At 28.1% G+C, this 12328-nt stretch overlaps 2 protein-coding genes across 2 annotated transcripts; one reads left to right on the top strand and one right to left on the bottom strand.

Annotated features, from left to right (window-relative positions):
* Positions 1-51: 51 nt before the first annotated feature.
* On the top strand, positions 52-9454 carry Dis3 (exosome complex exonuclease RRP44-like protein Dis3). Its single transcript, XM_015518909.2, has 16 exons — positions 52-375; positions 441-605; positions 937-1094; positions 1414-1592; positions 1656-1882; positions 1943-2060; positions 2121-2257; positions 2359-2496; positions 2565-2711; positions 4848-5085; positions 5983-6241; positions 6317-6560; positions 6625-6845; positions 8654-8822; positions 8891-9052; positions 9148-9454. Exons 1-16 carry the CDS (start codon positions 313-315, stop codon positions 9391-9393), a joined length of 2871 nt encoding a protein of 956 aa, XP_015374395.2. The 5' UTR covers positions 52-312; the 3' UTR covers positions 9394-9454.
* LOC149055802 (uncharacterized) lies at positions 2915-4144 on the bottom strand. Its single transcript, XM_089225554.1, has 5 exons — positions 3999-4144; positions 3780-3937; positions 3603-3718; positions 3179-3537; positions 2915-3101 (listed from the first exon to the last, which is right to left on the bottom strand). The coding sequence occupies exons 1-5, from the start codon at positions 4142-4144 to the stop codon at positions 2915-2917; spliced, it is 966 nt and encodes a 321-aa protein (XP_089081680.1).
* Positions 9455-12328: the final 2874 nt, after the last annotated feature.

Here is a 12328-nt window from a genome sequence, read left to right as displayed (position 1 = left end):
ATCAGTGTCGTTATGTAGTATCTTTCACGTGTATTATGCCTTAATTATTTGTTTTAAAATTTTAACACAGATTATATATAATTTATATAATCTGTGGTTTTAATTTGAATTTAACTATTATGTTTTGAATTTGAGGAGTACCATTTAATATTATTATTTATTATATTGACTCAAATACTCTATAGTATTTGATTGACTTCAGTCTTAGTTATTTGACTATATTATTGATTACTTTAGTTTTAATACTGCTGAGACTACCAGGTAAAATAATTTTCTTGACATTGCTGTGTTCTGACACAACACAGTAGCATCATGACTATGAAAGTGACATCGAAAACGTTTATACGTAAAACCAAGCGTGGTAATATTTTAAAGGTTAGTGTCTTTGCCATTTAATTATCTCAATATAATATTTATACTCTTGTAAATAATCCATTTAGATTGTACGCGAACACTACTTAAGAGATGATATAGGTTGTGGCTCAAAAATATGCAAGAAGTGTAAGCACAACAGCGAACGTCCACTCGTCAAACACCAATCTATTAACAAGGATTTCCCGGACAAACATTATTTATTAGTGGACACAAATGTAGTTTTGCATCAGGTATTTATTATGGTTAAGGATTTCTATTTTTTTGATTGAATATTTTTGTTTTTTAATGTTTTCGATTTTTACACTTAATATTTAAATAATAAGATTTAAATTATGTTTTTAATCAGGGTCGCATCTTGGCCTAGGTTTGAGAGGACCAACTGGTGCCCTAGGGTGGCAAATTTTGAATCTAATTGAAAAGTCTGTTGGTTCCTCTGAGCTTTGTAGCATATTATTGCTGGCCTAGGGCGCCACTTGTGCTATATTGGCCCTGATTTTAACATTATCATTTAACAGTTTTATAAAAATTATTTAATATTTAATTAATTTTTATTGATTATAGATAGATGCTCTGGAAGATGAGACTTTGAAGAATGTCATTATTTTACAAACTGTACTTGAAGAAGTCAAACATCTCAGTCATAGTGTATATAAACGCTTAATGGATATTATTGGAAATTATTCTAGAAGTTTTTATGTGTTTGTCAATGTTTATCATAGGTAAGAAATATTTATATTACCTACCTATTTAATCTAAGTATTTACATTTTATACTTAGATTTTAACTTTGTTCATCATTTTCATTGTCTTATTGCTAAAATTATTAGATTAACTAATTACCCGATAAATTCATACTTCATTTCTAAAATCCAATAAACTAATTGAATAGGATCTATTGTTTTAATTGAAAATCGTACAATGTGCTATTTTGATTTTTAATATCTCGAAATAATTTGTAATGAATCTTGATTATTAGTTATTTGATGAATTAATTGAAAATATAAATTAATTTCTTTATCTTGGTTTGTATTAAATTAAGGGATACATATGTTGAACGTGTTCGAGGAGAAAGCCCAAATGATTACAATGACCGTATGATTAGGGTAGCAGCTCTTTGGTATAATAAACATTTGGACGATAAGATAAAAGTATTATTATTATCCAGCGATGAAGCTAGTAAGGCTAAAGCAATTAATGAAGGAATACCTACAATGTCACGTGAGTTAGTTAAAATTAAAAACTTAAACATTGTTGAGTATTATTTGTATAATTGATTTTTAGTTGAACAATATGTTAGTGGGTTAAACAATGTTACATTAACTGATAAACTATCCAATCGCTCATGTATGGTAGAAGAAACTAGTAAAGAACCAATTTTTCCTCCTCATTTAACTCCAGCAAAAATACATCAGGGCATAAAGTCTGGAAAACTCATGCAGGGCACATTTTTTGCGTCTGTTGATAATTTTCTCGAAGGAAATGTTTTTGTGGAAGGACAAGAAAAAAATGTAAATTTGTGTTGCATCAATACAATAATTTTCATTTATTAATTTAAAATTCTATTTTAGATATTGCTTCAAGGCAGAGAAAATTTAAATCGGGCCATCAATGGTGATATTGTTGCCATTCAAATGCTTCCGGAAAGTCAATGGAGTGCACCTGCTAATTTAGTTCTAGCAGATTATGGTAAAAAAATAATTTAGTTATTTTGTAGATATCATATTAAACACTTTCCAAACTTAATAGATGATTTGGACTTGGAAAATAATTTAAATACTGTTGAAAAACCAAAGGAAAAATACCCAACTGGTCAAGTGGTTGGAATAATACGAAAAAAATGGAGACAGTATTGTGGGATTATCCAACATAGTCTTGTTGAAAATGTTAGTATATACCATGCATTTATATGATTATGAATTTAAACAATATTATAAATAACGGCCAGTAATTTTTTGAAAATTAATGTCTGGTTACTTTTTGTCAGGCAACTCGGCATTTATTTGTACCAGCAGAAAAAAAAATTCCAAAAATAAGGATAGAAACTAGACAATATGAAAAATTAAAAGATCAACGTGTTATTGTTTCCATTGACACATGGCCAAGAACCTCAAGATATCCATTGGTTTGTGTAGAATTTCTATTTTAGCAGTTTTCCATTACTTTATGGGAATATATATATTATGTTTACAGGGTCATTTTGTGAGGTCGCTTGGTAAAATTGGTGAAAGGGATGCTGAAAATGAAGTTATATTATTAGAACATGATGTCCCGCACAGTAAATTTTCAGATGAAGTTTTAGGTTGTTTACCAAAAGAAACATGGACTATTAGTGCTACAGTAAGTATTTTTAGCTATTTTGATCTAGTTAACCTTTAAATAAAAGTTATAAGTACCATACAACATTTAAACTTTGAAAAATAGATTTATTTTTTTGAAAATTAACATAACAAATTACAGATTTTTAGTACAATAAGTAGATTTATATAATATTCATGATATGAAATAGATTACTTTAAATCATCAATATAATAATATCTATACTATTCAGAGTCCATCCAATTATTTTGTGGTTGGAGTAATAAATATATATCTCCACTAGTATTATCCTCATTATCCTTACACAGATTCACTGAGCTGTCAAAGTTAGGAGATTCTAAGAGCTGTAAGTCATCTTCCATACTGCTAGTCATTAAATTATTGCTCATTGACTCTTCATTACATCTATATCTATAATTACATTAATTATCTAACAATAGTTTAAAATTACATATAACTTTTTATTATAATTTATTCATGATTCATACCTTGTGTTTTGGTCAGTATTTGGTCGATTGCTGAAGCTTTCCACTATTTCTATTTGATCATTTTCAAATCTCATCCTTAATGCTTCATTAGTTTGTGAGTTGAAATTTAAATTGTCATTAGTTACATTTCCCGAATGTCTTATACGATCAACTTGTATTCTAGGAATAGGATGTACCTGAAAGTTAGCATCATGATTGTTTCTTCGAGATCCATTTGAAATGGATAATATTGATGGTCTACGATCTCTTATTTCCTCTGCTACTTTAAATTCAGATTTTTTGGGTAATTTTTCTTTGGATATTTTATCCAACACAATTTTTAATTCATTTTCTATTTTGGTAACATCATCCATGCTAATCTGGAATATAATGTGTGCAGCAAATGATTGATTGAAATATTTGATTCTGTATTATAAATCTATACCTTATTTAACATCAAAAAGTCTTGTAGGGACTTGATATTTTTTGATTTTTTTATGTTTATCATTTTAAGTGTCATTAGACAATCATAAATCTCAGTTATTTTCTTTGACTCTAACTCTGAAATATATTTTACTTTGTGTAAGATTTATAGATACAATTTATTTTTTGTGAGACCTACTTTTTTTGTTCGATTTGTTGTCCAAATCATTAGTTATGGCATTAATACTTTTTTGTAACTCATTTATAATATTTTCTTCAACTTTAATTTGGTCGTAGCTTTGATGATGTTTAATTATTTGCTCAGCCCTCTGGTTAAATTTAATTTCGTTTTGTAAACTAAAGTAATATTAAATTATGATTAAAAATATTATGTATTTATTATGCTAGTTTAAGTTACTCTGTTTTTGACAGTTTTAATAACATATCACAATCTTCATGGATGTTCAGATAATCTATAAATTTAGTTAATTTATCAATAATATCTATTGAATTTTCATTCATTTTATTTTTATTTTCAAATTCACATGGTTTTTCATCAGCCATGACGTTTAATAAGCAATTAATTTTTGATATTTTACTTGTACAAATGAAAAATAATATTTTCATCACCATAGATACAATCTCTTTCTGGAAATTTATCTATGGTATTAATTTATCTTTGATTCATAAAATTATAACCACCATGCATACTAAATTAATGATTCAAATTAATTTCTTCTGTGTACACTGATAAAGTGATAATAAAACAAATTAGTACACTTGCATTAAAAGCAGTTAGTGATTTAAATTTTGAATTTAATATTCCATGTATCAAAATGATAAAATTTACAATTAAAAAGAAAATCTATTTTTTTGTTATTAAGTTAATTATTGATATACTAAGAGTTTAACTAAGGAAAACTTTCAACGATATTTTCTATAAAACAATTGCAAAGATAGATAATTATAACAAAATCAGACTAAAAAATCACAAAATCATAGCAAACATGAATAAACATATTTGTTTGAATTGTATGATACCTATTGTGCAGGCAGTTCTAAACATTAGTGAATTTAATGATAAATAAATATTTGAATAAATCTTAATTTTCAAGCTTTGTTTGAAAGTCTTTTTAAATGGAATTATTTTTTATTGTTCTCAAATTCAATGATATCCTAACTCGATAACCCACTTGATTCTAGTATTGATCTTTTTTAAAAATTATTATGATACATATAAATAAGTGTACTTTTATATTTTTTATAGGACTTGGTGGGCAGGAAAGATTTTCGTGATCTGGATATTTGTTCGGTTGATCCTCCTGGTTGTACAGATATAGATGATGCATTACATTGTATGCCTTTGGAAAATGGGAATTTTCAAGTTGGTGTGCACATTGCAGATGTTACTCATTTTGTTAAGCCTGGTACAGCCATAGATCTAGAAGCTAGCCAACGTGCAACTACTGTGTATCTAACTGGAAGGCGTATTGATATGGTACCAGGTAATATTTTTTATTAAGAAGATGAATAACAATTATAGGAAAACAAGCTGTGTTTGTGTGTATATATGTCAAATAGACAACTATTTCTGGTTGTCTAGTGTAATGCCAATTTAATTTTTGATTACTTATTAAGATGTGTACTATTGTACTAGCTAAATTACGTACTCAGCTTTGCTGCCATGTACAATTTTGAAGAAAAAAAAAATTTCACCTCCTATTTTAATTTAAATAATTTAATTTATGTATGATATATAATTGTTTACCAGTGTTTTTGAATTATTTTGTACACACTAAGTTTTTACTTAGTATATAATTGTGTTTGTTTTTAAAACAATGGTTTATTCAAAACCTTGTTTTATTAATAATTTTTATGCAGAATTATTTGTTGTCTTTAATTCTTAATTTTTATATTATGCTATATTTAAATCAATTATAATCAGGTATATATGTTACATACAATGTAGCTGTACTAAGTAACTAGATTGTACAAATTTCATTATGCAATTCGCAATATCTACAATAATCACTGTACAAATTGCCAAATGTACAATTCCGGACATTGTATGTAACATATATATACGTCATAGTAATAGCTGTATAATTTGTAACCAATGCAATTTAAATAAACAAAAAAAAAGTCAAAACTAAATTTATGTGCGAGCCACGCTCTTTTTTAGCAATATATGGGGATTGACAAAAATAAGCTATAATTACTTGAGGCTATAAATCTATTGCTATGAAATTTATTGAAAACAATTCATTTATTTTTGGGTATATATATGACAAAGAAACATCAATTTTTAAAACTATATATTATGTTTGGATTAAATTACTCACTCTATGTATTTTAATAATTATTATAGTATGATTATTAATAATGATAACTTATGTTTTTAGGCTTATTGAGCTCAAACCTATGTTCTTTAAGAGGAGGAGAAGAACGTTTAGCATTTTCTTGTGTCTGGGAGATGACTCCAAATGCAGAAATTGTAAATAGTACTTATACAAAAAGTGTTATTAAGTCCAAAGCAGCTATGACTTATGATCAAGCTCAGTTAATAATTGATGATCAGAACCAAGATAATTCTATTGCCCTGGGATTGAGACAACTAAATAAGTTTGCCAAGATTCTCAAAAAACGTCGTATTGAAGCTGGGTATGAAATTGATTTTATGTTTTAAATGATTATTAATATATAATTATATTTACTTTGAATGTACTACATTTATAGAGCATTGGTTTTGGCTTCCCCTGAAATTCGTTTCCTCGTAGACAGTGAAACAAGAGATCCGTTGGACGTAGAAGTAAAACAGATAAAAGAAACCAATTCAATGGTAGAAGAATTTATGTTGTTAGCTAACGTAGAAGTTGCCAAAAAGATATACTCAGATTTCCCAGAATTTGCTGTTTTAAGACGTCATCCTAAGCCACCACCTTCAAACTTTGAGTCTCTTATTAAAGCTGCAGCACATCTGGTATGATCATTTTTTGATAATTTAAATATTTTATATTTTACATGCTTGTTTTTATATGCTGTAGGGAGTTGAATTAAATGTGGACACCAGCAGGGATTTGGCAAATTCTTTAGATAAAGCTGTTAAACTAGATAATCCATTTTTCAATACAATGCTCCGTATTTTAGCTACCAGGTGTATGTTACAAGCCATTTATTTTGCTAGTGGTACAAAAACATATGATGAATTCTTGCATTATGGATTGGCAGCTCCGATTTATACTCACTTTACATCTCCAATTAGAAGGCGAGTACCAAACAAAAAACATTTTATAATCAAATTAAACTATTTTGACATATTTTTAACTATACATTTTTATGACAAGTAAATTTGAAGTAAAATTGGTTTCTTATTACTGGTTTACTTTCCATGTTCTTCAAATGTACAAGTAATTTATATATTAAGAGAATGTGAGCGCACTATTTGTTTTCTCTCTCTCTGACCCACACACAACTTTGTACCTTTATAATTAGCAAAACCAACCGTGTGTTATTTTAATATTAACATAGAATTCACCTATTGTCAAACCCTCTAAGTTAAGACCTGTGTCCCTACATTGGTTATTTTATAATATTTTAATTTTTATGGAATTTAAGAGCATATACATTATTTCAATTTAAAAATGATTTTGGATTGTGTGAAAATTAAAATATTGCTAAAAAGCTAATGTAGGGACGCAGATAATGCTCTTAGTTTAAAGTTTGATAATAGGGGAATTTATGGTTATATTAAAATTTACAACACAAAGTTAGTTTTATTAAACATAAGTTTGCTATGTTATAAGGGGGTCAGAGAGAGAAAGGGAGAGAAAACCAATGGTGCGCTGACATCTTTTTAAATGTTCTAAAGACTGATATATCTTTCAAATATATTCATTGGACTTATGTCATATTCACTAGTAATCTTCGAGAAGCCCTTTAATAACAAATAGTTGTTTAACACTATAACCATGAGAGTCATCAGTCAAAATTCTAGGATAGCATAAAAATTATCCAAAACAATTTACATTACATTTATTTTTTGAATGTGAAATAATTTATTGCTTGCTAATATTTGTTATCTGAATCCTATACCCAAACACTATATTCAAATCTTGCTAATTTTATATTATAATATTGTACATACCCAACTTAAAATTTTGAATAAAAAAATTCCTAATTTTTACGTAATGATTATTATTCTGTATACAATATCAACTATGAAAAATTGTTTTGACCATGATGTGTACTTCAAGTCACAACTTACAATTAAAAAAAGGGATCTTTTTTATTAAGGCATAAGAAGACGTTATGTGTTGTCTCCATCTTATAAAGTGTATAATATGGCAAATTTTACAATCAGTAGATTACATTTAGCTCCGTTAGTTTAAAAATTTGAAACAATTGACCTCTTATAAAATTTATAAGTAAGATTATTATTTAGACAACCTCGTATAATTAGGTTTTATTGCATTTTAATTTTGAAGCGAGTGATAAGTATTATAAAATTATAAATTTTTGTACATCTTAAAATACTTATCTTCAAAATTAAAATATAATATGCTATATTAATATAGTATAAAGCTCATGAGGTTGTCTTAATAATCTTATCTTTAAATTTTATAAGAAATGTGAAGATCTAAGATCTATTCACTCTAATTTTCTCTGCTAACAGAGTAAAACATTAACTGCTGAGCGTAAATTTGCTATGTTACGTATTTGTAAAACTGAGACAACAAATACGGGTGTGGTGTCTTCTTAAGGAATAAATATTGAATATAATTGATATTTTTACTTAACTAACTTAACCTAACCTAACCCTTGCTTACAAAAAAAAAATGTATGAGGTAAAAAAAGTCTCCTTTAATACCTTGGTGATGCTTATGTATACAAGTTACAGTTCTAACAGTATAGTAATCCACTAGCAGTAAATATTGGCCAAGTTAACTCGTTTTGGAAATATACTTTAACTCAACGCATAATTATGTTTAGTTATTAATACAAATATACTATATAACTAAGTGTTCACATAATATAGATTATGTAATTCTGACACAAATTTGTTTTTATTTTCAGGTATGCCGATGTGATGGTTCATAGACTTTTGGCTGTATCCGTTGCAGCAGATAACACTACTCCTGAAATGCTTGACAAACGCAAAATTGAAGCACTGTGCCAAACTTTGAATACCAGAACCCGTATGTCTGCTTATGCTGAACGAGCATCAGTTGCTTTAAATACTCATGTAAATCAATTATTCTATAATAATTTAATAAGCTGAATAATAAATAAATAATACAATTTTTTTATTAGATATTTTTCCGTGGAAAAATCAGAGATGAAGAAGGTTACATATTGTATGTTAGAAAAAATGCCTTGCAAATACTCATACCAAAATATGGTTTGGAAGGAACTCTTTTCTTGTCACCTCGTAAAGGTCAATTGCAAGCTGTTACATTCACCTATAATGAAGAGGTAATTGAAACATTTCAACTTTTATTAAACCAAATTCATAATTATATAATAATTCAAATTTGTTTTATTCTAATATATTTCTATTTAATTTTTAGGAGCAAACCCAGAGGTGTGGGGAAATAGTTTTTCGAACTTTTGATCCAGTAAGCATCCAGTTAAGTCTTGACAGCAGTAATGTTCAACATGAAAGGATTGTTTTGAAGTTGGTCAAACCTGAAATACCAAATTTCAGTGTTCCATCAATTACTGCAAGTACAGTTGCTATACAAGAATCACAGAAAAACCCTCATGAACCATGTGATTCTCTATGTGAACCACAACTTAAAAAAGTCAAAATTTAAAAACTGATTTGTTTATTCTGTTACTAGCAATAAAATAATTGTATAAACACTATAAACTTAATACTAGACTCATTGTCTGTACCGTGGCTTTTTACTATATTTTAATTTTAAAGTAAGTTATGAGTATTTTAGATTTGTTAAGTGTTTGTATATCTTAAAATACTCATTACTCACTTTAAACTAAAAATATAATAAAAAGCCTATTAAAAACCCTAGATAATAATATTACCTTTAATTTTTATAAAAGGTCAATTCACTCTACATTTTAAATTAACAGAGCTACACGTGATCTGCTGATCATACAATTTGCTATGTTAAGCACTTGTAAGATGAAGACAACACATGCTGTGGGTATCACATCCTCTTAAATTAGATAATAGGTCAACAGGTCAACTTTAATATTAACACTAAATACAACATTTTTTTGTGTGGTTCATGACTTATAGAGAGAAAGTAAATAGTGTGCTAACCTCATATTAATTGTCTATTTAAATTGTTTTATTTTAGGGAGAATGTCTACATATGTGTTTGGCGTAATGCATTTGGAGTCCTTTAATAGTTATATAATAGATTTTTTATTAAATTATTCTCACTTATTCAAAGTGAGAATCATATTCAATTTTAACTACTCTAGGTGTTTTTGTCATATTTTAAACATATGACAGTATTTAATTAATCATTATCATACATTTTAAAAATGTAATTAATAGAGGACTTATTTTTAAGTATTTAAATTGCATGAAGTTAACTGTCACATTAAAAAATGTTTTAGTACTTTTGGAAATAGTTTCTATTCACACTGTTAAATAGACATATGATATTGTATACTTTCAACAACTCTCAACAATCAAGATAAAACAAAAAACGGTTACTATTTTTATGACATATATTTCAATTAATAATGTAGATAGTAGGTATCTAGTTAAATATGAATTTAATAGAAAATTATTGGGAACAAAGTCACTTTAGCTACCCATCATGTTTTTTGATTTTTTTATCGATTCAAATATATTTTAACGAGTTAAGAACGATGGTGCAAAAAAAAATTGTGGAAACCATCATTTTGGAAGTTATAGTCTTCCAAAGTTTGTGATTTTACGTTTAAACGCCTGCGCACAACACATGTATCTACTCCCAGGCGCTGCGTCTATAACGAATTTTGACTTTTTTTCTACATATTTAACGACTTAAGAATCACGGTGAAATCATAATTTGCACAATTTGCGAGTTATCTTAGTTCCCGGACACATTTAATTAGGATTAAAAAAATAAATAAACAAGATTCTGGTTTTATCAACAAATTATTTATTTACACATCGTAATCAGTACTATCGTCGTCATTGGAACTGTCCGAATCTTCGACAATTACGTGATCCTCGTTTTCAACCAGAGCAGCTGGTGAATATATTTGTCTAGCAAGTTCAAAAAATGTCGTTAATGGTTCAACTTTTTGGATGCGACATTGTTGTTTCAAAAACATAAATTTTGTCATGTATCCGACGTAAAAATGTTTTTTTTTTTTTCTATTGTATTGGGAGAGCGATGCTTTCGCATGCTTCCACGTTCCCTGCACGTTGTTTGTATGAGCATTAGTTTCGGGGTCCTTAAAATTAATTGAATGGTTTACTAATTGTTAAGTGAACATAATAGCCTTCACCTTTTAAACAGTTGTAGCTCTAGATTCAAATTTAAAATAGTATAATCATACAATAAATATTAACGTCATAGAAAAATAGCTACCTATAGGTAATTAATAATTGAGTATGTATGTAATTGCCTACTGGCTTCGGGCGGTAATCTACTAAAGACCAAACGGTAAAAAATTAGTCCGAATAAACAATTCGCTTAAGTCTACCCCGCGCGGCATTAAAATAATGTTAGACGCATACGTAAACCGCAAACTTTGGAAATAATAAGTTATTATTATTAACTTCCAAAATAATGGTTTCCGCAATTTTTTTTTTTGCACCATCGTTCTTAACTCGTTGAAATACATGATTCGATAAAAAAAATCAAAAAACATGCTGGGTAGCTAAAGTGAATTCATGCCAATTATCGATTTTAAAATTTTAAAATAATATTAAACTTTTTAAATTAATACATTTTATTGATAATAATTATTATTCGTATTACCTATGTGTTATGTCGTTATGTGTATTTTAATTCGTAGAATATAGTAGCCTATATATAATACAATCATAGCTTAAATATAATGTCATGATTTTTTTCAAAATAAAAATTAGACAATGGAGGTAAACATGTTGGTATAAAGATGTTCCTATAATTCTCCAATAGTAATTATTATTAAAATATATTTTCTTCCATAGCTTTTTCATAACAGTTTAGGTTTTCACTGCTTATCTTCATAGAACAATAATTTATTAACATCTTTAATACCTATCCCAATGTGTCTTGTCTTGTCCTAAATTTGAGAAATTTTATATGTTACTCAATGAAGGTAAGGTAAAGCCCTTAATGACTGTATAGGTACATTTGTGTTCATTGCGAATGTAGTCGATGCAGAAAAGATTAATTTTCTTCTCGCCGTAGTGGTTCATTGACCATTTGTGATTTGGTAATAATTATATAAAAAACAAGAAAATTGTAACGAGTAATGACGTACCTACATTTAGTGATGAATTTAAATAACAATTGTATTTTTAGGGGGGGATTAAATTTTAGTGGCCCATTTACCGTTATCGTTGGAAAAAAAGGTGAATTGTGGCCCTATTCTCGGGCGCCCTTAAATTCTAGGGGGGCATTTGTCCCTCCCCCTGGCAGTATGCCTACCACCTGGATTCAATGACGCTAATCGATAGTCGATATGACGTATCGGTTTAATATCGAGCGTACAAGAAGTTACATTACTTCCTGTCAACCAGCGATACGTACCGATCCGAATTTTTCTTCTCGAAACTACCTAACCTGGTTAGTG

The sequence above is a fragment of the Diuraphis noxia genome, unplaced genomic scaffold (assembly GCF_037042655.1).
Source record: "Diuraphis noxia isolate RWA-SAM2 unplaced genomic scaffold, SU_Dnox_SAM2 contig0004, whole genome shotgun sequence".
NCBI lineage: Eukaryota > Metazoa > Arthropoda > Insecta > Hemiptera > Aphididae > Diuraphis > Diuraphis noxia.
Note: the sequence above shows the minus strand (reverse complement) of the source record. Positions and strands in the feature narration are given on the sequence as shown.

Excerpts from the sequence above, each read along its gene's own strand:
- Dis3 (XM_015518909.2), top strand. The coding sequence starts at position 313 with ATGACTATGAAAGTGACATCGAAAACGTTTATACGTAAAACCAAGCGT. Across the intron at positions 606-936 it reads CAAATGTAGTTTTGCATCAG|ATAGATGCTCTGGAAGATGA; the intron begins GTATTTATTATG and ends TATTGATTATAG. Across the intron at positions 2,061-2,120 it reads TTTAGTTCTAGCAGATTATG|ATGATTTGGACTTGGAAAAT; the intron begins GTAAAAAAATAA and ends CAAACTTAATAG.
- LOC149055802 (XM_089225554.1), bottom strand. The coding sequence starts at position 4,144 with ATGGCTGATGAAAAACCATGTGAATTTGAAAATAAAAATAAAATGAAT. Across the intron at positions 3,538-3,602 it reads ACTTTTTGATGTTAAATAAG|ATTAGCATGGATGATGTTAC; the intron begins GTATAGATTTAT and ends ATTATATTCCAG. Across the intron at positions 3,102-3,178 it reads AATACTGACCAAAACACAAG|ATATAGATGTAATGAAGAGT; the intron begins GTATGAATCATG and ends ATGTAATTATAG.